The sequence below is a fragment of the Ictalurus punctatus genome, chromosome 12 (assembly GCF_001660625.3).
Source record: "Ictalurus punctatus breed USDA103 chromosome 12, Coco_2.0, whole genome shotgun sequence".
NCBI lineage: Eukaryota > Metazoa > Chordata > Actinopteri > Siluriformes > Ictaluridae > Ictalurus > Ictalurus punctatus.
Window position 1 is genome coordinate 17,642,628 of NC_030427.2, and position 26,439 is coordinate 17,669,066.

Consider the following 26,439-nt stretch of genomic DNA (forward strand, 5'->3'; position numbering starts at 1 on the left):
AATTTGGTTTCTTTAATTCATTAGAAAACAAAAAAGTATCAACATTAAAAAAAGATATGCAATAATTTTTAAAATGATTAAGACTACTAAATAATGTGCTTTTGAAGATGATGGCAAGTGCTAACCTGTATATAAATAAAAAGGAAAATTAACAGAGATATCATTTAAATTGATAGTCTAGTTATTATCTAGCAAAAAAGTGATGAAATATAAATCAAAACAAACTCCATTTGCTAATTATTCAGTACCTGGAAAGTCATTGACAAAACTCTGGTAGATCTCTAGGAGCTTCTCACTAGTGATGTTTCTTTCAGGATCTGGAGGTGATTTGAAGTCAAGGTCATACTTCCCATCACGGTAGAACTCAGAAGCTGCTACATCCATCCCAATCACAACCTTGTCTGTGAAACCTGCCTTGTCTATGGCAGTCTTAATCAATTCAAGAGCTGAGAAGGACAAAGGAAGTGAGAGAAATTCAGGTAAAACTAATGCAGTGTTTCTTATATCTTTGCTTATTCAATGTTGAAATAAAACAGAGACTAAAAAAAAAACTACATAACACACCTTCACTGTTCTCTAGGATATTTGGGGCAAAACCTCCTTCATCACCCACATTAGTGGCATCCTGTCCATACTTCTCCTTGATCACGCCTCTCAGAGTCTGATAGAGCTCAGCCCCAACACGCAGAGCATCACGAAATGACTCTGCCCCAACAGGAAGCACCATGAATTCCTGCATGGCCAGCTTATTTCCAGCATGGGATCCACCATTTATCACATTAAAGGCCTGCAACCAGGCACACAGACAAAGACTGATAAAACAAAAAGAAGTAGTAGAGGTGGGGAAAAGGGCTTAGGACTCAAGTGTAACAATGTGCTATGTGTTCAACTTTGTTCATAACTAGTCCTTGAAAACAGTTAGTTACTCGTATACAATATACATGAATAAATTAAATAAATAACTGAGCTAATTGAATAATGAGGTAAATTTTAAATATCTTACAGGAACTGGCAGCACTAGTTCTGTGTTTCCAGCCAGGTCGGCAATATGGCGATACAAGGGAATTTCTTTTTCTGCTGCTCCAGCTTTGCAAATAGCCAGGGACACCCCCAGAATGGCATTGGCACCAAACTGAGCTGTGGAGAGATTGAACTATTGCTCTTATTATCATTACACAGATAATGAATACAACTGACTTCACTCTTATTACTTCAAATAATGTAAATGTAAATGATACAGGCATATACATTTGAGTCTCTTGAATAGACTTGAATAGAGTGTTAATGTTTGCCATGTAAGGAATAAAACCAAGAAGGGTGCAGTTACAGGACAATAATCAAATAAACAACCCAACATGAAGTAGAGGTCTATTACCACCCTATAATTGGATATTTGCAATAACAGCACATCCCAAAGTATTTTATTCCTCTTATACAACAGCAATATGCCAACAATGACAAAATATTATTTATTAAAGAATGGCGAGTCATGCACAATATGGCAAAAAGTATGTGGGCACTTGACCTTAACACCTGTATGTATCCACTAAACAGGTTAGTGCCTGTTATTACATACATTATAGCAGCAGTCATTCCCTTGCCAACCTCTCTTATTTTTAAGTTAATAAGACAAAAAACATGTTAAGGAAAACTGTCCTGAACAATTTTCTGTGTCTGTAACAAACACTGTTACAAACACTGACACTAGAAACTCCTTCCAAAATTCTGAATAGACATGACCTCACTAAAAACATAATCATATTAACAATTCCACACATTTTTATATGGTTGGATTTGATGTTACTGTGCACTTAGAGGTATTGTCTTGTCTTTTCTTATAATGTTCATGAGGTGAGTGCAATGGCTCACATTTATTCTCTGTGCCATCCATCTCAATCATCATGTTGTCCAGTTTCTCCTGTTCCGCCACACTGAGCCCCTGCAGATCACACCATAAAAGTAATATTCCTGATTAAATTTAATGTCTTATATAATACATAAATATCATTGGTTAGTGCATAATGAACTTGGGGCAAAACTACATTTTGTATCTGTATTGTCTTCATTTTGGACAATATTTTGTAGCTTGATGATCTCCCTTGTGAAAAAGAAGCATACTTACATAAAATATACTGTTTATGCACTTATATTATGTAAAGAATATTAAAAGTACAGTTTATTTTTCATGTACTTTCTGGAGATACACAAAATATAAATAAATATCATCAAAATGTACATCAGTGCATTATAGTTGTCATGTCGCAGTGAACCAGCGACTACAATTCGGAGAGTGCAACGCAAACTACAAACATGGCCGACGAGGACTACACTTCCCATACACGCACACGCTCACATTCTCCCGAGTTCTGATCATGGACACCTGCACCCAATCACACACACACACACACACACACAGTATTTAGGTAATGATTAGAGGAGTACTAGATCACGAAGTAAGCGCTCAGCAGCCTCGTCTCTGTCGTTAACCGAGCCTTAGTGTTCGTGTTAGTTTAACCGGTTTTTGGATATTGCGCTTAGTTTTTTGACAAGGATTCTCTGCCTAAGCCTCATACTATCTGTTCACCTGATCGTCTGACCACTGCCTGCCTTGTGACTACGCCTTCTGCCTGATCCTCGCATTTCGGAGTCAATCTCACCTGCGCTTGCTTCCATCTGAGGTACCATAACAGTAGTTGCAATATAACTTTAATATCAGGTATTATGTGTAGCAATAAGCCCAAAAGTACAGTACTGTCTTAGTCTTAGGCACCCTATTATTGTACAAACTTTGTTATAGATTTTTTATTTTATGACTTCTACATTATCGAGTCAGTACAAAAAACATGTTAGATTTCCACATGTTAGTTATCCAGCAATAACATTTGGAACAAAAATAACAGTTTTTTAAATGTCAGTAGAGAAAGCAGCATATTACGCAAGAGACACTTTTCAGACATAAAACACAATGAAGGCTGCTGGGTATTGCTGCAAAAATAAGAAGCAAGAGCGAAAGTCAAAGGTTTCAGAAGAACTGTGGCTGGTTCTGCAAGATGCTCAGTAAAACATAGCTCATTTCCTTATAAAACTGCACCAATTGTACCTGAGACTAATAATAATTTTTTTTAAAGCAAATGACTGTCACACCAAATATTGACTTTGTTTGATTTATTTCTGTTTACTGCTCTTTAGTATTTACTATAGTATTTTTTTATGTAGAAACATTTAATTTCATTATGTTTGAAGGCATCTTTGCTGTACAGCAGCTCTGCACGTGCCAAAGACTATTGCACAGTACTGTATATTTAAAAGCATATGTGCCTTAGCAATGTTTAAGTTAACTTAATTGCAACATACACTGTTATAGTTTACAGTACTGGGTTCAGTTCCCAATCAACATACAGTTTCGCTTAGGGAAGTGGAGCTTGGTGGATTAGGGACTGCACTACTGAGCTGAAGGCTGGGCTTAGGTTTTTCTATATAATTGCATACTGTAAATGTTTATAAAGGTACACTTAAATGCATTTTTTTAAAATATAACTTAAAATGTACTTAAGTGGACTTTAGATGCAGTATACTGTAAGTAACACTGAAGTATATGTGATGTGTGATCTGTACACCAAGTAATATATTTATAAATGTACTTCAAGAGTAATATCAATTGTGTCTACAAATTACATTTACATTCTTAGATTTATGTGAGTGCAACTAAATTTGAAAGTTGTTTAAAATTTATTGAAACATAATAAATTATAAGCTTAATTATAATTTAAATTAACATAGGTTATGCATAAAGTGTTAACAATAAATGTGTGTACTTTTCATATTAAGTATACTCTTTAAAAGTACACTTAAAAGTCTGGCTCTGAATATGTCAGTGAAAATGATTTTCAATTTAGAAACATTTTTCAAAATAAAAATTAATCTTTAACTGTAACTGTTATCTTCTGTTCTACAATGTATGCCTCTCTATTCCAGACCACTTGACACACACAGCTTTAAAACTCTCATGTGGTTCCTCCAGCTGCAATACACACAGACACAGGACACACACTGCTCTCTATAGGTTCTTGATAATTGTTTTTCAAGTTAATATAATTGTCTGATCCACAATGGATGTGCACTTACAGATTCAATTAGAGCAGGTCCAAGAGTGTCATTGATGTGGCCAACAGCTTTGAGTACACCTATGAAAATATCAAGAACACGTGATGTAAATAAAAAATATAATAAATGAAATGTACTTGCAAGTATTTTAGCCAAAATACCTGGTCTTTTTCTTGGACTCACCTTTGCCCTTGAACCGACTCTTGTCTCCATCTCTGAGTTCTAGCGCTTCATATATGCCAGTAGACGCTCCACTAGGAACAGCAGCCCTGAACAATCCTTTAGTGAGAAAGAGGAAGATAGAGAGAGCACGAGAGATAGAGATCAAATGGATAAGAGTTATTATGCCACAGCACCAATATGTTGAAAAATTTTATTACTGTATTAAGAAATACTAACAATCACCTTTTTCAGTCCTCAGGTCCACCTCAACTGTGGGGTTTCCTCGAGAGTCCAGGATCTCCCTGGCAATGATACTTACAATGGACATCCTATAGAAACAGATTAGACCAACACAAAGATAGACAGAGTTTTTTTTAATCTAACATAAACATTTCTTGATTAACCAAGGAATAGGTATATTATTAAATCTTTAGACAAATGTTTAGCAATTACTTTATTTTATAGGGAAGCCTTCTCTATAAAATAAAGTAATTGCTAAACATTTGTCTAAAGATTTAATAATATACCTATTCCTTGGTTAATCAAGAAATGTTTATGTCAGATTAAAAAACTCTGTAAAAGAAGCGGGTTGTGTTAATTTCAAACCCATTCAAACTTGCCAGCCAACTGATTGGACAAAAGGGCAGTGGAAGACTAGCCAGCTTTAAAGAGGCAATAGACCACAATCTCCATAACTCCTACAGTGACCCAGAGAGAGAGAGCATGTCTTGGGCAACTGCAGCACCTTAATTCATCTGCCAGGACTGACAGTTGACTGTTCCACATCAGGGTACCCAGCTGGAAGGAGGTCCAGGACATATTCTGGCTCTGCACTAGGACCAAGGGGCAAAAGAGCTATCTGGAGGAGAGGAAAGGTCGCTGAACATTAGAGATGCATAGAGGGTGTCTGGATCCCAAAGGTGGAGAATTCCAAAGGCCACTGGTCAGAGAATGGGATTATCACTGGATGCACCATTTCAGTGCTCTTTTCACCCTGGCTATGCCCATGCTAGTCAAATCAGCAGAAGTGTTGAGAGTGCAGAGTGTAGAGGACCAATTACCAAGACTGGCATTCAACAACCCCCCTTCATGGATTACTTGACTGTAACAACTACATCCATGACATGAAACAAATGTGTAGTGTGTGGGCACAAATGTGCTTCAAGCCTGCCAATTCAAGGTCTCTGGCAATGAAGAGAGGAGAGCTGGTTGACAAGTTCTACTTCTGTGTAGGAGAAAATTCAATTCCCAGCTCTGAGAAACCAGTTAAGAGCCTGGGGAAGACTTATAACTGCTCCACTAGATACACTGCAGCTGTCCAATGTTCTATCCAGGAGCTGGAGTCTACTAGGGAAATTCAAAGCATGGATTTACCAGCATGGCATCCTGCCACAAGGTCTCAGTTTCCACAGTCGACTAGGCTGCAGGATAACAGGGATGTGGCAGCAGCATGCATGAATGAGATGGGGAGCATGTGTTGGACAAGACGATCACAGCTCTGGTTGGTTAATATCCAGCGCTTTAATTTCTTACTAAGCCCATCCAACCCCATCTGCTGGGGACGTTGGACTACATATTCAGCTGCTACCTGAGTGACCTGGGAGAGGGGAGCTGCCACCAGCATCACAGCCAGGTGGTAGCTGAAATCATCTCCAGCATCTCCTATAACCTTAGCAAACACCTCCATCCAGCTAGACAGACCACTGACTTCATCAGACCAAAGGGAAGAGCTAGTCCTCAGTGAGAGTCGGCAGCTGGTATTCTAGTAATAGCAAAAGACTGGAAAGTGGACCTGGGAAAACAAGTCAAGTTACAAGAAGATTTTGCTATGACCAACCATAGACAACCATTCTGGTGTCTGAAACATTGAGGTGGTCATGCTAGAGCTGATTGTCCTATGGGAAGAAAGGATGGAGGACACCAACAAGCAGAAGAGGGAAAATTATACAGACCTGAGTCTAGAATGCCACACACAGGGTTGGCATGCTCAGTGCATGCCTGTTGAAGGTGTAGAGCAGATGTAGTCAAGCTTTTCCCCATAAAGCCCACTTCAGCCTTGGTCAAACAGGGCTGTGTATGACTATTTTCAATCAAAAGATTTTGGTGAACTCAAAACATTTTCCATTTACCTTGACAGAAAGTGAAAGCACTACAAGAACTACAAAAAAATTACTAGTGTGAGGTTGGGGAAGGATGGGACTTCCAGAAGGTATCACTTAATATCGGAAAATTCTAAACAGATGTTCAAATGTGTTACTCATTTGCTATTTTTATTATGAAAAAAAAAAACAAAGACTGTGGCAAACCACAGATGGCAAGCACTACTTGAACAGAAGTCTGTGTCTGATCAACCCTGCTGGGTCACCTAGGAGAGGGTGTCTGAGGAAAGATTGAAAAGATTTGAACGACCTGAAACACCCGATGACCCCAAGTTACATCACCGACGGTGCGTCCAAGTGCATCAGAAAATGTACAGTGGGGTCCAAAAATCTGAGCACACTAGTGAAAATGTTTCTATTTTGCATTCTTTTCTAATTTATTACAACAATTTTCATTACAAATGATATTATTGACAACAACTTGAGTGTAAAGAAGAATCTTTGAAATATTTATATTCATTTCAGAGTTTCTTAGTATTTGGTTCTTCCCCTTTCTGCTTTAACGGCAGTGTGCACTCGAGCTGGCACGGACTCCAAGTTTGTGCAAAACCTTCTGAACTATTTATGATCAATCCATCTGAATGTTGTTTGAACACGCGGTTCATAATAGAAATTGTCATGCATGAGTGAAATCTGACCCTTTTTTTTTTAACAAAGCAGTTAACATGCTCAATATCACATATTTACTTACATTTAAATAGGGACCTAGAAATAATGCATAATCTTGAATATTACATATATTTCTTGTTCTAAATATTTCAGAATTCTAAAACCTTCTGTGTTTTTCCAATTTTAAATGAAAAAATAAATCCCAGATTTTGAGTTTTGAGTGTGGTCTCAGACTTTTGGACCCCACAGTATAGTATCAACTATTGGAACAATTTAATTAAATCTAGGCCAAAAGGCCAAAATCTTTATCACCCAGGCACTGATGTAGCACTCCACATCATTTTGTATCACTTTGTTTGGTCTGTGGCAAAAATGGTGATAATAATAATGGTAAGAAACTCTAGGTGTTGAAAAACTTTTGACTGGCAGTGTATAATGCATGGAGAGCACTGTAGATTTTAAGTGTAGAAGGTTCTAAATATTCTAAAACTAAGAAGGTTTTTAAACAAGCATTAAAATTAGGGTTATGATCTCAGATCAGTGTGGAAATATTGAGTCGTTGTATGATACATGTGTTATCTTCTCACAGTGGTGCAGATCATATGTCGCAGACTAGAGAGGAGAGAGGAACTGCAGCACTGATCAGCAAGCAGCTTTGGCAGGCATCTCCAGAGCTTTGGAAACACAAGACCCACCCGAAAGAAGTGATGCATTGGCATTCATTAACGACTGACTCCGCCAATTCTCATAACATCCAACCGCCAAATACATATGACGAGGATGTACGATCTACATGCCGCAACCAAAATGGCTGAACATAACATCTTGGTATACATCACATTGCCACTGCTTCAGACCAAACAGGGTTGTGCTTCAATTTCAGCGATCTGAGTGACTGAACCACAAATGGCGCCCTTCCTCCTGTTTAAGTGCACTGCATAGGGGACGACATAACCGCAAGTGCACTGCATGTGCAATGTTATATTAACAGAGAACCCGTCGGACAGTACAACAGCTTCTGTAATCAGAAAGATTTGTATGCAAATTTCAGTTCCTGACCACTTCGAGTGGAGTCTTCGGGAGTTACGTAATGGAAATGATGCACGACATTTCTGTGTGTGTGTGTGTGTGTGTGTGTGTGTGTGCTGCAGCACGGCCCTAATGCTTGAGGCAGGGAGTGCGCAAAGCTGCGGTACTTCGCTTGAGGGATTCTGATATAGGAGGCAAGAAGAGGTTGAGGTGGTGCAGCGAAAAACACAGATAAGACCATTTGATCTGAGAGAGTAATAACAAGAAATGAGAACAGAATTAGACAGAACATCCATCCACCCCACTCCCACAAACCACCGTGATATGCGCAAATACTGAGGCTTAGCATGTCTTAAAAATACGGACGCACGGCTTGTCCAGTTCTCTCTCTCTCTCTCTCTCTCTCTCTCTCTCTCTCTCTCACACACACACACACACTCCTGTTTCCTTATTTCCTGTTTTTCTTTCTCCTTTCTCTCCTCCCTCTCACTTATGTCCATATGCGCATCCACAAACACTTTCAAAGAAATCAATGCAAAAGCCCAAGAATCTCAAACACACAGGCACAAACATGACAATTCCAGTATTTCATCAGCCTGCACAGTGCAGCATCATTCACACAACTGCCTGCTTACTTCCTTACTTTGCACAAGCAACAGCGACTGTAGAAAATGATGCAAAGGATGACAGAGGCTAGGCAGAAAGGAAGAAAGAATCAGTCGTGTCTTTACCTGCCGTCTGTGCGTTTGTAACCTCACCAAAGGCAAGCCGGAAAACCCTAAGCAAAGAGACGGACTGAGAAAAAAAAAAGGATAGAGAGAGAATGAGCCAATGGGTGAGAGAGAGAGAGAGAGAGAGAGAGAGAGAGAGAGAGAGAGAGAGAGAGAGAGGAGGATAGGGGAGACAAAGTGTGATACAATAGGGAGGGGATGAAAGGATGAGTCAGAGGAAGCGACTGAAAAACAGAGGAGAGGAGGAAAATAAAGACACGGACCAAGGGATTCAGGAGGAAGAAGAGGGGGAGATGAAGACAGGATACTGCATTATAACCTGGGGATTAGCAATTAAAATAGATGGAGGCAGGGCCGCCATCTGCACCTTCTAACACCATACAATGTGGGGAAACATTTTTTTTTTTTTTTTTTTTTTTTTTTTTAGAAATAACATTATTAGCATTATGCAGCAGAGAATGAAAATATGTACTGCATATTGAAATTATTCATGTACAATAAATTTGTTACTTTTTTTCTGTTCAGACTGCAGTTGTTTGGCAGGTATACACTGGTTGCCATAGTAACAACACTATCTTCAATATACACTAAAAAATTTATTTCTGATCACCTTCTTTCTGATAGCATTTTTTAATCAATCTTTATTATGCTAATATTCAGCTGCTTAAATGTATTTTAACACATGGGGAATCCTTGCTAGGACAGCATGTCATTTGTGAAGGTGTGCTTGTCATGATGGAGCGCTAATAGGCGCCAATAGGTGGCAAAACGGGTCTTTAACTTCCATAGACTAGTCGCATACCTTTAGCCTATATTTCTCTTTATTTTTTCTCATCCTCTTTTTTCATTTTGCGATACTGATGGTTTTGACCTTTTCATAATGAAAGACCATTCAAACACGGGTAACTGGTGCACCGTTATAGTCTAACAAAACATGATACACAGCCATGAAGAGCTCTGGCGTTACATTTTTTACACACCTGTGCTTCCCACATAACTGCATATTTAAATAGTTTATTTGCATTAATATTGCATCATCACAAACTAAACTGATATTAAAGCATCACACCATTTATACCTTACTATATCAGTACGTTTATATGGACAACAATAATCCAATATTAACCCGATTAAGACAATACTCTGATTAAGAAACTACCTTGTAAACAGCAACTTTTTATTACCTTAGTCATACTCGTAGGAAACCCAAGTCGACTTAAAACATGTGGAGTACTCCTATGGGGTGCACGGTGGCTTAGTGGTTAGCATGTTTGCCTCACACCTCCAGGGTCTGGGGTTTGATTCCTGCCAGGGCCATGCGGAGTTTGCATGTTCTCCCCGTGCTGCTGGGGGTTTCCCCTGGGTACTCCGGTTTCCTCCCCCAGTCCAAAGACATGCATGGTAGGCTGATTGGTGTGTTTAAAGTGTCCGTAGTGTATGAATGGGTGTGTGAGTGTGTATGTGATTGTGCCTTGTGATGGACTGGCACCCTGTCCAGGGTGTACCCTGCCTTGTGCCCCATGCTCCCCGGCGACCCTGAAGGAGTAAGCGGTAGAAGGTGGATGGATGGAGTACTCCTATTTTAGTCGCATTATCATCGTGCGTTAAAAGACATGTAAGCACCTTAATCACACTATTAACGTCGTGTGGGAGTTTTCACCACATTTTGTGAAAGGACATGTACACACACAGCAGTGCTCAATCGTTTTACGGCAAATAAGAGAGCACGGCTAAGTCTGAAACTGCGTACTTTCCTACTATATAGTAGGCGAAATACATGTATCTCAGCTACTATATAGCAGGTAAGAACGCGGTTTGGGACGCAAGGCTTCAAGCAGTCGTTTATTTGCACGTACAGCATGACAAATAATTAACTGCAATTGAGGCGTTCATAAAAAAATAAAAATAAAAACACCCAAAACTGTATACGGTACCATAACAAAGACCAACTGTATGTTAATACATGAAATTCTGGCGGGAACGTCGGACGGCATGGCGCGGTGACGTAATGACGTGTGTTGTTAATCATTCTATGTTCTATAACATGTAAAACGGGAACATGAAAGGAGTATTCTAAAAGTGACTCATGCAAACACCTTAATCACAATATTGCCTTATTCAGAATAAGGTCAATAATTAGATTACTGCTGTCCATGTAAACGTAGTCTATGAGAACATGTGAGAATTGTTATACAGCAGGGATGTCGTCAGACCCCCCCCCTCCCCAAATAAATATATCAGCCAATATATTTTCTTTTTGATTCTTTTTTCATCAACGGTTCAACTCCAACATGCTTGGGCGGGCACTAGGACATTGGGGAAGCTGCTGTACGCACTACACACACAGTGGCTACACACCTATTTATCCATGCGTTATTCAGTTGACAGACACATGTCCAGCTGCTTTACCGTGGGTACTGTACCTCCTGTCGGTGGACCTGCAGACAGTAAGCCCGTTTAAGAATTTGATTTCAATCTAGCTAAAGCAATAATTCGACTTTTTAAAATATCATGTAAACGCTTTAGTCTGACTGAAATCAGATTTGTAGCTTGACTCGGTCCAGCAGGTATACACGTTAATCAAGCCGTTTTGTAAGGATCCACATACTACACAGTTTACTGTTTGTTTTTTTTTGGCTAAATAGTACAGCCATTATTGCCTTATTTTGGTGCTGGATGGATGGGGACAAAGTTGACTTTAATTTATTTATTTTGATATAAATTCAGTCATATTAGATCAGTCTCTAACACAAATTATGAGACAGGTATACCTTGACCAAAAATAACCTTATTTCTATAGATTTTACATCCATTATCACGCTAAAGTATACATGACTAGGAAGATGTTTTGGTGGCTTGAAAAAATGTGAACCCCGATTCATAAATCTCTAGTGACCTCCCTGTTATACAGCACATAAAAATGAATGTTAGAGAATCTGTAATTAAACTGCATGCAGTAATGACATTACCATTTGAAGGAGCAGAACCCACAATGCCCTTGACACCAGACAGGCAGCTGGATATGCACACACACACACACACACACACACACACACACACACACACACCATCCATAATTACAAACAAAGAGATGGCTTTATAATGAATTCATTTACCGCTCTATTAGATCTTGGGCTTAACTGACCTTCAATCCCTCTGCTTTCCACTGACCACATTAACTCCTTTCCTGGCCATTTTGCGTGCACTTTTCTTCTGCGAATCTGCGGGATCTGTGATTTGTGGTCACAGACAACTAACAAACAGAGTCTGTGCCTTCAATTTTGGATTCATGTTAATTGTAATATGAAGTTTTTGTGGCTGCTTGACTCAAATTCAGTGTGATAATCCTAAATGTTTGCATCCCTGGATATTACTGTCTGTAGTTTAACGTTTCTATTGTAAAACAGTTGTCAAAGATTAAACTTTAGCTACTTAGCTTACATTTTACCTCACACTTTCACCGTGGCTTCTGTGTACAGTAAAGCCCCATCCTCTTTGATTTGATTGGCCATTTCAAACATTTTGATATTGAGGCAGACCAGCCTAATTTTTTATTTTTTATTTTGTCATCCTAACAACATACGTAGTGGTGCATAATTGAATGCAGCAGAGCAGCATAAAAGATATCAACTATTGGGCGGGGGGCCAATTTGGCCATATCTGATTATTGGGGGGACGTGTCCACCTGGGTGTCTATGGTGGGTACAGTCCATGCTTAAAACCCAGGGTTGACACAAACTAAACTGAAACTCACCTGACTAGCCACCTAGACGGGCTTCATGATTAGGTGAAAATGCTTGATTAGGTGATTTATAGAAAATGCTCTATAAAAAGACATTTTAATTACACACAGCTGGGCTCTATTCAACTAATTATGAGACTTTTTGATGGTTGTCAATTGGTTTCACAAGAACTAATTTAGTTATTCCACAGTAACGGGGGTAAATACATATGCAATCACAGTGAAAACTGAACTACCACGTTTATTATTTGTAGGTCTAAATAATTTTGCAGACTATATAGATTTTTCTCTAAACTTCAATATTATTTCGACTATTATGTGTACCTTCATGATACATAATCCATTTCAGTTCCAAGTTGTTATACAAAATATTCATGAGGAGGTAAATAGTTATGCAAGGCGCTTTAGCTTTGACTTGATCATACAAGAATAATGCAGTAGTCCACTGCTGTGATATCAATATTTGCATTCCTTGACTAATGGAGAGCAGTAGTTAAATTAATCTCCTCTGTCCATCTAGATTCTAGATCATCTGTGTGGTGCAGTATAACATAAAAGGCTGTTAGTAATTGACTTTCTGTCGGGACGTAGCAACGATTTAAAAAGAAAGCCACAAGGCGGCACCAGCACCACTCCCGGAAAGCAACAGACACCTACAGTTTCAGTGAATATTGTGGTTGTGGTTTTGCGCCCCCTAGTGAAATATAATGTAGTAGTACTATGTGAGTTTTCTATCAGGAAATAGAGGTTGTAGTTAGACTACACAGACTACAGATTATACTGTTATTTTCTCATGGATGCTGGTTAAATATTGTTAAAAAGTCTGTTAAAAATGTTAATTTGTTCTTTATTTATCAGGATGTGCTATCTGTATCATATGTAACTGCTTATTTGAATCATTTGTCCAATATCTATTCAAACAAGGTGAAAGCAGTCTCATTTAAAACCATTCACTTTGCAAATTGATCAAATAAGACACATAAAGTGTATAAAATCAGTAGTTTATCTTGTGTTTGCTTAACCGGTTGTATTGTCCATTTCTTTTGCCATTGTGTACCAAAAAAAAAGATATAGCCTGTATATCTGAGTCCAAAAATTGTTGTCTGTTTTATTGTTGAGATCTTTTTCCCCATTTGTTGACTGGGAGAGATGCAGCATAGTGTGTGTGTGTGTGTGTGTGTGTGTATATATATATATATATATATATATATATATATGTGTGTGTGTGTGTGTGTGTGTGTGTGTGTATTTTTGTTGCCATTGGTTTGTGAAGGTTAAAATATGAATTAATTTTTTTTAAATTTAAATTTAATTACCTTCTGGACTCCGCCAAACTCAACTCGGACTCTGCCATTAAGGACTTGGACTTACTCTCTCAGGGGTGGGGCCAAAAAGTGCTTGGCCCCACTAATTGCTGCTCGCAGCTCTCTTTGTATTTTATTTTTAACAAACACAGTGCAAATTTCTTTCCTTTTTGTTATGTTATATTAACAAAACAAAAAATACACGACAAACTATTTAGGTGAAGCAGAATAAATTTCAAAAACATAATGAAGCAAGGCAAACTGGACAAAACAGACCAATATTAGACAGCCAGGTATAAACAGTAGAAATACGAGGGACTGATATGAATACATACATGTATTTAATAAAATCACATATAAAAAAAATCCGTGCGTGTGTTGCTTACTATTTGTGAATACTAGTTTCTCTCTGTAGTTTAAGAGCACTAGGAAGGGCTGGGCTTGAACACGCTCATTGAGTACAGCGCTACAGCCAGAGCACCCGGATGTGAGCTACAGCGATAGCAGCCGAGAATCAAAGGTGAGCTGCTGAGATTTAAATTGCTTCATTTAGTTAGACACATCATACCTACTTTGTAATGGGAAAAAACTGTAATAAGAATATTTTAGCGTAGTAATTAGTTTGACTTAGTCTAATGGTGTGCTTCATTTAGTGGGTCGGATTAGTCAGTTTAGTTGGCTTGTTTCCTTTTCCTTTCGGATTAGCTAGCATGCTAACTCGCTCTTGTTGAGTCTGACAACTTGTTTTGCGCTCGTTGTCAACCCCTGAAACACTGAAAAGTCTAAAGCTGACCATATGAATTAATCAACACTAACACACACGTTACATGACCACTCTGGGAAAAGTCAAATACGAGTTGGTTGGTTAGATAGGTTTTCACGCTTAGCTAATGATAAGTTATGTATTGGCCTGCCTTACTTCCTGTCTAACAGCTAACACCACGCTAATGGAACTACATCTGTTACTCCCCGTAAAACACGGTTTTTAATATAATTTTTTTTCTTCAGATGTACTTCGAAGAAATAAAAAGGCACCGTGCATTATTTTGAATCTGACTGTTATCCTGTGCTGGTGTTAATTAATTTCGGGAGACAGCTAATGTGGAGTGAGAGAGAGGGGGGAAGCTGCCTAGCGCTCTCACTTGATCAGGAGTTTGTTTTGACTCCGGAGAATTGTTTTAAGACAAAAGAATTCCGCATTTCACAGAAATCCTGTCACCTGAATTTGTGGGCAGTTTTATTCCAGATGTTATGTAAACCAATAAGTTTGCCGTATCTTTCCTACTGACTCTGAAGGAGCCTCGCTAGTTATGCGGAAGTGCAGAAGGGACTGTGTGTCTGACACAGTCAATTCACAGCAGAGAGCTGTAACATTCTATGGATCCACCACAACTCATTAGTTTCTGTCGTTTCATGGTGTTTTGTGAAGAAAGAGACAGCTAAAGTTGTTCTTTTGAACTCGATTTAAGGTCCATCTATTTTGGCAGGTATATATATATATATATATATATATATATATATATATATATATAATATTATTGTATGTGTGTATATATTTATATATGATGCTAGAACTGAGCTGAGAGAGAAAGAGAGAAAGACCACCGGTTGTGTTTCAGATGAACTTGGTATCAACCCGGCAGAATTTATATTGTAAACATCAGGATTCATGGCAGTGGAGTGGTCAACAATAGGCCTGGGTGTATAGCAGGCTTCATTGGCATGTGTTGTGTTCATGTCCTCACTGGTCACAGGACGCGTAAACACAGTAACGCTGTTCATCTATTTAATTCATTCTCTATTCTCCATTCTTCAGCCGTTAACATACGCAGCAGTCTAACCACATTTGTACCAAAGTTTTGTATGAATAAAAAGCATAAACAGATTAATTCTTAAACAGTTTCTTTTCATTATGTGTTCTGTCCCATATGCACTTTTTCGGTTTCCCTCAGATGCAGACTATAAAATGTGTGGTGGTGGGGGACGGTGCGGTGGGAAAGACCTGTTTATTGATCTCCTACACAACCAACAAGTTCCCTTCAGAATATGTGCCTACGGTGAGTGTATGAAATTAATCAGTTTACCTTAGCAGATGAAAACCTACATTGAAACATGCAAAGAAAACAAAAGCGAAAAGGAACAGAGGAATTAAAGAGAGGAAGTAGACCTTTAAAAATGGATTTGAAATAAGTACTGTGAGTTGGACGTCCTAATGCACCCACAGTGCCTCTGGTGGTGTTATTAACAGTAGGATCCAGCTGTTAAGCCCAAGAAATGAGTTTCCACATGTACCTGATGTGACTGAGCTTGCCTGTCTTTTGTCATGTCCTGGCACATTGTGTTGTTTGTGTACAAGTACAACACCCAGTTTTCAAATGAATCTGTATGGATAAGAATCTCCACTGTGTTCCTTGTAATCCCATTCTTCCTGTATGTCGGTACTTTTATAATGCTCATAATTTTAAAAAAGTAGGATGAGCAGTTGGAAGTTTTATCAATAATTTTGGTAGAGAGAAAAAAGGCCCAACAGAAAATAAAATTATTTAACAATTGGTTATATTTGGTCTTCACTTATGGTGTTCCCTTTTATTTCTGTACACTTATGACCAACAAAGTTCATGTCTTTTTTTCATTATTATGTAGCATACAGACACTTGGAACACTAATTCGAACACTAGCTGACTTGTTACAACTATAATAAGCTAAACTGTTCCACAAATCTCTTCTAAATTTGCTTAATGGCTTATAACAAGTGCTCAAAGAGCTCCTAGAATATTCCAGCGTTTTTGGCTTTACCATAAGTAAACTGGTGAATATCTGTATTTAACTTGGCAAATTTGTGCTTGTGTAGGATTTCAGGAAAGTGTATACAAGTTATTTACTGTTTTATATTTGATTTGCTTGTGTTAAAATTAATTTGGCAATAATCAAATCTGTACAATAACTTTGATCTTAACAGATCTGTAATATCTGCAGACAATTGGAAACTCTTTACAGTGAGTTAATTTCATGTTGAAAAATAGCTTCATCATTTTCTTAATGATTGTATATTATTTGTATTTTCATAATTGCAGGAAAAAATCCACAATAAGCTCTTATAACTGCAGATAGAATAATGCTGCATTCAACAAGAGGTCGTAATTCATAATTCCCGACCTCCAGCCAGGAAAAAACAATGAAAATGCCCTCAACTTGGAGTTCCTGCTCGGGAACTCGAGATTGTCTCTTTGACTTTGAGTTTCGCAAGTGATGTAAAAATCAGTATGGCGGCTCACAGCATGAGCAGTGAACCCAGCAGCACTTCTTGCCTTTAAATGAGTTCTACTGTATATAGTTAGCTCTAGATCAATCAACATACAGAAATATTTGCTTGGTAAATCTATAACACTGACTTATTTGAGGAGGTAAATGTACATCACTCATCATAGTTAGATGGGTAGCTTGTTGATGACAAAAGACCAACATGGAGGCATGTGTGGTTTTACCTGCTTTGTAGCTCGAACACACAGAGGTTGAAAATGACAGAAGCATAAATATTCCTAAAAATAACTCTTGCTTATTAAAGTACTCATTAATTGGATGATTTACCATTTTACAACTGTGGAAGTGTCATGAGGGAAGGTACTAGCTTTCAGAGAGGGATGACTGTTATATTATTATTTAGTTTACTATTCAGTGAGTTCAGTGGACATGTCCTTATTAAATAAAAGATAAAAGCAAAGCTGCACTGATAAAAACAGACAGAATTCAGGCACGCCCAGTAATGTGTCTTTAGTTAGTAAACGCATTGTTTAATTATAGGAGTGGATAGTGGATTATATTACCTTTTTGTTGTCAAAAACTAGTGGAGAGTCTTCCTCAGTTTGGCTACAGAGGGACAACTTCTAAAACACAATTGAAGCTGATTGTACTCTAGTCTTTGACCTAGAGTACAATTTAACCAGCAATCTTCACACCTACCTGATATGTGCAGAAGCACTTAAGAAGGATGTTTCATTTGAGTCCTGCAGTAGCCGGTGTTCTACGTGGAGCGTATTAGCACAGTTAGAGTGGGATCAAGTAAAGCAGGGACCGGCAAAGTCACAGAAAGACTGATTGTGTGTGTGCGTGTGCTGTTGAAGAAAAATTATTTTCTATTCAAAATGGTTATCCTTGGGCCTCATAAGAGGTTGCATGACTATTAATTTTTATTAGTTGACCAAAAAAGGAAATAAATAAATAGTCAACTAGTCGTCTTTTCCCTAATAAAAAAAACTGGGGATGTCACTATTTGTAGTAACAGAGAAAGCAAAACCCCCTGTTTAACAGCTATGTTTTTAAAACAAAAATAAATAAATAAATCAATGGAATGAATGGACAAAATAAGCAGTCTACACATTATATTATACTATTTAATGATGAACCAGTTCTTAAATATTTAAGACCTAGAGTCCCAATTGAAATAAGCTGATTCTGGACCTGAGAGGACATGGCACAGAAAATCATGTCTACCTAAATAATCAATACGAAACACCACAAAGGAAACCACTTGGATCACAAAATAGTTTATTATTCAAATAATAAAATAAAGTGTATTTACATTCACATGTCATTATTACATAAATTTTCCAACCCAAAAATGACTCAATAACAAACACAAATAAATATTTAGTGAGCCAATTACCCACTACTAGTATTGCAGGTGACTCATGTATAACATTTTCTGCACTTATGGTGGGCCCTCCTACAAAAGGATACTCGTAAATGCTGGGAAATATAAAATGGATCGCTACCTCCTTACTCCTTAGGCTGGCCAGATTAAGTTCTTAAATTCAGAGGGGCTGCACTTCACTCATGGGTAAAAAAAAACCCCAAAAACCCTCAACTCGCGCACCACTCCTGAAGCAGTGGTTTTCTCATCATTCACAGTGGCACAGCATTGCCAGAGGATGTTTGAGCCTTCTGGAAGCTCCGACCACTGTCTGTTTGACCCTCTGTGACTTCACAGCTGATTCATGGCTACTAAACACAAGAGCAGATTATGTAAAAATCGAGTGCATAATCAACGGATAAATGGATTTTGAAACACATGTTTCTAAACTAAGGTTTTGTAACAGTGCCACATTTATTCATAACCAGGCGTTCAGGAGTAAATTTGTTGGACTTGCTTACTGGCAGTGAAGGCTGGACGTCCTCTCTCCCCTGTCATTTACAGTGATGCTAGCGTATTGCCGCCATCATTTATTGAAGAGATAACATGTGGCTTCACTGTGTCAGGAACTGGGAATTAGATGATTAACTTGAGTGAGAAATCTGGGTAGAATATTTTTAAAATATAAAACACTTAGTCAGAAATTGTAGATGATGCATTCATAAATTTTGTGCAGTAGACAAACAAGAAAAGTTTTTAAATCGTGTCCTAATTACGCTTTGTGTTAATATAAAAATGTCTGGATATTTTTGAACAAAGGAAGGGATGAAAGGATGTTATCGTTCTGTTTAGAACGATAACATCGTCCCGCTGTAGCAGAGCGACTGTACTGTATGCATGACTGTTCTCTTTTTCTCTTATTCAAGGTATTTGATAACTATGCAGTCACTGTGATGATTGGAGGAGAGCCATACACACTTGGACTTTTTGACACAGCAGGTACAATGAATCAGGTTAAAGATAAATAACTGCACATAATTAATCCCAGAACTTGACTACTGGTTACTCTGAAAAGGGGCAAAGGTGTGTATGGCTGAAGGCCTCAAAAATTGTAGAAACCACCTTTAAACTTGCAAGCTCACCTACTATTTGTGGTTTTGTTTTGGCTGGTATGAATGACTGCTGAAATCAGTCTTTGTGGACAAACATCTCATGTAACAGAGTTATCCCAGTGAGCTCTGCAGTTGTTTGTTCTCTCGGTAGATACATCATATGGTTCACCAAATCTATGCAAACTTTCTGTCCAGAACAATTAGACCAAGGCTTTAAAATTTGGTTTAAATTAAATCGTGTATGCATTTAACTATTTGGCTAAAAATGACATAATTTAGGTACTACACTTTAATAGGATCACCTCTACCCCTGATCATTCATGCAGTTATCCAGTCAGCCAAACATGTGGCAGCATTAGGGTTATCTTAAAGTTAGGACATTTCAGGACAGGTTTATGTATTCCTTTTTTTCTACCTAGAGTTAAGATAAGATTTATTTTAATTGGGGGTTGTTCTATAATAGTTGCTGTCCTAAATAAGTGTGTAACTTTTACTAAACAGAGAAGACAATTTTAAATTTCTGATGTTTCTCTAATATGGCCCCAGGTTATACTTAACTGGTGCTTTTCAGGTTGATCACCATTATGGGAGTCTTTACCATGTTCGTTTTAAACCTGTGCTTCTACTCTGTTTACCTCTAATTTAAAAACTACAGTGGTTAAAGTATTCATCTACAGTCCCAAGGATCTTCAAAATGCTTTATTAACTCTTGTCATTAACTCATTTGCCATTTAGGTCAAGAGGATTATGACAGGCTACGGCCGCTGAGTTACCCTCAGACAGACGTTTTTCTTGTGTGCTTCTCCGTTGTCTCACCTTCCTCTTTTGAGAATGTCAGAGAAAAGGTTAGTGTGTGTGATGTGCAAATGAGATGTTTATGTATATTTTTATCTGTCTTAAAAGCCCACAGAGAGATTGTAGATATTTAGAATTAATATTTTAGATCACCTTGATTAGGCCATTTACTTTTACATGGTCTGTGTATGAGCATTAAAAGCAAGTACAGCAAGTTAGCGATGTCACGAGAACCGATACTTCGGTACCATGTCGGTACCAACATTCTTAAAAGGTGAAGGTACTTGTTTTTCGGCAGTAGCGTGAGTACTGATGTTGCAATTCTTCCGGAAGGGAAGGGGGCAGCAAATACGCGTAAGTGTTTTAGTCGGTCCACAAGTGAAAAAGAAGAAGAAGAACGCCTACAAGCACACAGGAAAAACTACAGAAGATTAGCTCCGCCCGACTCGTTGAGAGGAAAGGTAGCATCGGTTGCCGGTGTGCAACTGATGCTATAGCTCATTTCAGACAAAGCGAGGAAATACCTGGAATTTGGCGAAGCACCTGAAAGACGATCCTATATTATGTATGTTTAAGACAGCTGGCATTGTATCCGTGAAACCAGCTAATGTTATGCTCCATGTAATGTTTGCGATAGCCAGTTATTTGTTAATGACCCTAATACATTGCAGTGTTATAAACTACCTCCTAATGGGCCACCATGCATCGCAATTCAGCCCGTGTCCTGTCAGCAAAATGTAGCCTAATATCACTAATAATTATTTAAATGTTCATGCTTTTAATAAATCTTTTTGACCTGCCACCATATCATTGAATTTAAACTAATGCATTCAGAGTATAAGGTGTGCGTGTGTGTGCGTGTGTGTGCGTGTGTGTGCGTGTGTGTGCGTGTGTGTGCGTGCGCGTGCGTGTGTGTGCGTGTGTGTGCGTGTGTGTGCGTGTGTGTGCGTGTGTGTGCGTGTGTGTGCGTGTGTGTGTGTGCGTGCGTGCGTGCGTGTGTGTGCGTGCGTGTGTGTGCGTGCGTGCGTGCGCGCGTGTGTGCGCGCGTGTGTGCGCGCGTGTGTGTGCACCTTAGCACTCATTATTAGTACTGTTCTATTAGTCATTGTCAGACAGTGTTTGATAATTAAAATTCTCTCACTCTCTGCCAGAGTAGGATGTCCTCCAGGAACTTAAAAAAATGTTTTTATTTATTATTTTTTAAAACCACACCGTGGTATTGACTTTGGTATCGTGTACTTTTGGTGGTATCGGTACTGACTACTAGATTTTTGCTGTAGGGATGTCACGATATCAAGTGTATGATTTATGCATCTGTTTCATGTGCATGTTAGAGACGCAGAATTTGCAAATGGTTAGTTGTGGTTATGGGTATTTGTAAAGGATCTACTTCTCCACATTTTTCAACCACCATTTTTCATGTAGATCTCCTCTCTTCCTCATTTATTTCATTCTCTCTCTTTCACTCTCTCTGTGTCCTTTCGTTCTCCCCCCCCCCCTCTCTCCCTCTCTCTCTCTCTCTCTCTCTCTCTCTCTCTCCTTTCACTCTCTCGCCTTCAGTGGGTACCAGAGATCTCCCACCACTGTCCTCGAACTCCATTCCTGCTGGTTGGTACTCAGGTGGACTTGAGAGATGACAGTAACACAGTGGAGAAACTCGCTAAGAACAAACAGCGCCCACTGTCGCCCGAGAGTGGAGATAAACTGGCCAGAGACCTCCGAGCAGTGAAATATGTGGAGTGTTCTGCTCTTACACAGGTACAAACCTACAGCAGAACCACTTTCTCCAACTTTGTCCTGTTGTGATTTTTCTTCCTACAGTATAGTTTGACAACAGCACGATTTATGTGTTCATATAGGTTTTTTTTTGTAAATGAGTGATGCCGAGAAATGTATGTGTATCTGATATTTGCACGTATTAAGCACTACACTGACACGAGGATACATTTACTTGCCACCTAACTCTTTAAGGGTCTGACATTTAGCTTGATTTAAAGAGAAATATATTCGTGTACAGTTGTGGTCAAAATTATTCAACCCCCATTGCAAATCAAGTTTATCAAAATTGACAGACTTTCAGCTGTTTGCAATGAACAAATCAAACAAAAGCAATTGAAATGGTTCAACACAACAAACGCTTCAAGTGGTTTTCCCAAATTCAACTGAAAATCCAACATGATTTCTCCAGTTTCAAAAATTTTCAACCCCCTGGATAGAATCCCTCACAACAACACAATTATGCAAAGTAAGTGTTGTCTCAAGCACACCTGATGCAACTAATCAAGGGCTTCATTAGTTGCACCAGGTGTACTTGAGCTGGAACACATGAAATACCTGAACTGGCTAGGGGCAGAAACTTCATGAAATACCTGCACAGGGCAGACAAAGGAAGCCCTCAATGGCTGCAACCAGATTTCTGAGAAGACACGTTGTGAAAAACCCTCGAGTGACTGCAAAAGACCTGCAGCAAGAGTTGGTGGCAACAGACACTGAGGTTTCAGTGAGAACAGTAAGGCACATACTAAACGCAGAAGGTTTTCATGTCAGAACTCAGACGTAAACCACTACTAACCCAAAAGCACAAAAAGTCAGCTCAAAATCATATAAATAATCCACAGAAATTTTGGGGTTCTGTGGAGCGATGAAACAAAACTGGAACTTTTCAGCACAATGGATCAGCGGTATGTCTGGCGGAAGAAGAATGAATAAAGAATACTCTGTCCACAGTCAAGCATGGTGGTGGCTCGGTGATGCTCTGGGGCTGCTTTGCATCCTCTGGCACTGGAAACCTGCAGCGTGTGGAAGGCACGATGTACACCATTTAAGTATCAGGAAATCCTAGGAGAACACGTCATGCCATCTGTGAGGAAGCTGAAGCTTGGGCGTCACTGGACCTTCCAATAATCCCAAGCATACCTCAAATTCCACCAAGGCGTGGTTGCAGAAGTCGTCCTGGAAGATTCTACAGGGCCATCACAGTCACCTAACTTGAACGCCATAGAAAATCTCGTGGGATTTGAAGAAGGTGGTTGCAGCACGCAAATCCAAGAATATTACTGAACTGGAGGCCATTGCTCATGAGGAACGGGCTAAGATTCCTCAGGAACGCTGCCAGAAGCTATGCATCTTGTTTGCAACAGGTCATAACAACATAAGGGTTCTCTAATAAGTACTAAAGATGCTTTCCATGAAGGGGTTGAATAATTTTTAAACTGTAGAAATCATTATAAGTTGCATTTATAAATAAATTTATATATATATATTTATATATATATATATATATATATATATATATATATATATATATATATATATTTATAAAATATGAGATATATAAAATACAGTTCATTTTATTGAACTGTTTTGTTGCTTTTGTTTGATTTGTTCATTGCAAAGTGCTGAAAATCTGTACATTTTGACAATAAGCCTGATTTGCAATGGAGGGTTGCATAATTTTGATTGCAACTGTATGTACAAAGGATATTAAAAGTCTACACACCCTTGTGAAATAGCAGGTTTTTGTAAGGAAAAAGAATGACTAAGATAAACGTCAGAACGTTTCCCAACTTTAAGGTGCAATTAAAGTATACTAGAGCTGCAACAACTAATTGATAAAATCGATAATAATCGATTATGAAAATCGTTGTCAACGAATCTCATTATCTTATTATTATATAGTTGGTCTGCGTGCGGCACGGGGAGATTTACTCATTACGTTACTTCTGTTCTGAAAACACGCTTCGGAGAGTAAATACTAAAGCTTTGTCCCAAATGAAGTACTGTACACTTACACTATGCACTCTGCACTACTGTCTAGTGTGTGGATTTTAGAAGGGTAATATCATTTCAAATATAACATTAGCTGGTTTCTTTTTACTAACCGGAAGTATAAGCCGCCTCCTAGGTGACGGCGCATGACATCATACGCACGTAATGTGACGCTGCTAGCTTTATTAGATACCCAGAGTCACCGACTTTCTTCAATTTACTGTTTGTCAACGTTACCCTTTATAAAAAGTAATGCATAAATACTATTATATAATATAAACTTATATTAGTTTATATTACATATAAGTATTTATGCATTATTTTTATGGATGCACAAAAAGCACTGAATTAAACAACAGTCCTGAATTAATAATATATATTCTGGTGTGTGTCTGTGTGTATTAGGTTCTTTTCAGTGTTATATAATTGGACAAACAGTTGTGTAAAGTTTTATTTTAAAGTTTACATTTTTAACACTCAGTTTGTGGCTTTTATTTTAAATAAACGAAAAAATTGTACTCAAAGTGTGCCCCCCCCCAGAATCCGATAATCAAAAAAATAATCAGCCAACTAATCGATTATGAAAATAATCGTTAGTTGCAGCCTTAAAAATGTTTGTTTTTCACTTAATGTTTATACATTGTCATTTCACATTGAGGGTGGAAAAAGTTCTGACATGATTATCTTAGTTTCTTTTTTCTTTTCTTTTTTTTTTTTTTAACATCACAGCTGCCATTTTAACAGGGGTGTGTAGACTTTTTCTATCTACTGTACCTACATTGAAAAAGATTGAGGCCAGTGCAGTCACACAAGCTGTACAATTCTTTTAATAATCTGTGAAATAGAGGAATATTCATCCTGTCAACATTTAAACCTGATTCACTTTGCAATCAGTCCTTTATAGTCTGCTAAATTTGTGCATTTGCCATGGGAGGGAGCAGCTGCAGTTAAGAAGCTGTCAACAGTACCAACTGGCAACAGGAAACTGTATTATTTGGATAAGTGTCTTGTTGTAGTAACAGAGATTCATCTTTATCACTATATCATAACATACATGTTCTATCCCTTCTGTTGCTCCCTACAGAGAGGATTAAAGAATGTCTTTGATGAAGCCATCTTGGCTGCCTTGGAGCCTCCTGAGACCAAACCCAAGAAACGCTGCATTCTCTTATAAAAGAAATTTGGGGAGAAAAATGTGAGGCATTCAGACAGTGCCTTTAGTTTTACAAAATTAAGAGTGGTTTGTGTGGTAATATGCTGACATCTCTCTTCCTGACTAATGACCACAAAAAAATTAATGCCTTCAAACCATGGAAATGGATGACTGGCATGCTTTTTTTTTCTTTCTTGTTATTTGGTTTAACAAGTTTGCCATTACTTAAACATACAACCACTTAAATGTGTTTTTCTCTTCCCTTTTGACTTTGTTTAGCCTTAGCAGTCTTTAAAAGAAAAAAAAGAGAGCGAGAAGACGACCATGCTAAAGTGATCACTTGTTTTCCTCCTTTCATTCCTTTGCATTGAGGCAATTGGAACTCCAAGTGTTTCTTACCACCTCTGCCCTCTGCAGGACTTAAACTGATTTTTATTTTTATTTTTTTTTAATGATTGTGGCGTATTAATAATGACACAAGTATTGTATGATTTATCATTTTTATTTTGGTGAATGGGTGTATAACAGTTAGGACTTGGAGATTTTAGTAAAAAATTTTAATATTGTTTGATTTCTTTTGTGCTGTTTTTTTTTTTGTTTGTTTTTTTTGTTTTTTTTTTGTTTTTTTTGTTTTTTTAGGTGCCACTTCATCACCTTGGTTGGTCTTTTTGAATTTTAATGAATATTAAATGCATTATAATCTATTGCATTATAATCTATTACATTGGTAGCCATAGTAATTAAAGCAATAATAATTACAAGTAATAAAAATGCAGGATGTGGAACTGATGTGGGAGTAGATTTTATGTGTAACTGTAATTAAAAAAAAAACAAAAAAAAAAAACAACCTGAATTGTAAACAGACCTTTGTCATATTTTCTGCATTTATACATTTTGTTCCAAATCAAATACAGTAGTGGTCTTTATTGTTCAGGGAATTTACTTTGATGTCCATAGTAATTTGACCTGGTTCAATTATAGTAGAAATGGTTAAACTCAATCAATTTCTGAAAAGAATTTGTTTAAAACTTGTATGTTTCCGAATCAACAGAAAGTAGTCATTTATTGCAAACTGCCTTGCAAACCCTTGTTTTGATAAATGTTAGTTTATTCTGAATTGCACAAACAGACCACAATACAT

At 38.0% G+C, this 26,439-nt stretch overlaps 2 protein-coding genes across 4 annotated transcripts in view; one reads left to right on the forward strand and one right to left on the reverse strand.

Moving 5' to 3' along the window:
• eno2 (enolase 2) overlaps nt 1-13,935 on the reverse strand; it is a 31,537-nt gene extending 17,602 nt beyond the window's left edge. Inside the window, exons 1-8 of one of the 3 annotated variants that reach the window (XM_017481262.3) lie at nt 13,853-13,935; nt 4,510-4,595; nt 4,288-4,383; nt 4,126-4,184; nt 1,870-1,939; nt 1,004-1,137; nt 565-787; nt 249-446 (exon numbers count right to left, since the gene is read on the reverse strand). In XM_017481262.3, the coding sequence (XP_017336751.1) occupies nt 249-446; nt 565-787; nt 1,004-1,137; nt 1,870-1,939; nt 4,126-4,184; nt 4,288-4,383; nt 4,510-4,595; nt 13,853-13,890 (904 nt within the window). In that variant the 5' untranslated portion in view covers nt 13,891-13,935. Of the gene's footprint in view, nt 1-248; nt 447-564; nt 788-1,003; nt 1,138-1,869; nt 1,940-4,125; nt 4,185-4,287; nt 4,384-4,509; nt 4,596-8,794; nt 9,067-12,548; nt 12,569-13,852 lie in introns of those variants that run through there. The other 2 variants (XM_017481264.3, XM_017481263.3) reach the window with 2 other exon arrangements.
• A 320-nt stretch (nt 13,936-14,255) lies between these two features.
• LOC108272678 (cell division control protein 42 homolog) lies at nt 14,256-25,869 on the forward strand. Its single transcript, XM_017481268.2, has 6 exons — nt 14,256-14,360; nt 15,793-15,897; nt 19,397-19,469; nt 20,318-20,427; nt 21,938-22,135; nt 25,230-25,869. Exons 2-6 carry the CDS (start codon nt 15,793-15,795, stop codon nt 25,317-25,319), a joined length of 576 nt encoding a protein of 191 aa, XP_017336757.2. The 5' UTR covers nt 14,256-14,360; the 3' UTR covers nt 25,320-25,869.
• Nucleotides 25,870-26,439: the final 570 nt, after the last annotated feature.

Coding starts and splice junctions, on each gene's coding strand:
- LOC108272678 (XM_017481268.2), top strand. CDS start 15,793: ATGCAGACTATAAAATGTGTGGTGGTGGGGGACGGTGCGGTGGGAAAG. Junction 15,898..19,396: donor CTTCAGAATATGTGCCTACG/GTGAGTGTATGA, acceptor CTCTTATTCAAG/GTATTTGATAACTATGCAGT. Junction 20,428..21,937: donor TTGAGAATGTCAGAGAAAAG/GTTAGTGTGTGT, acceptor TCTCGCCTTCAG/TGGGTACCAGAGATCTCCCA.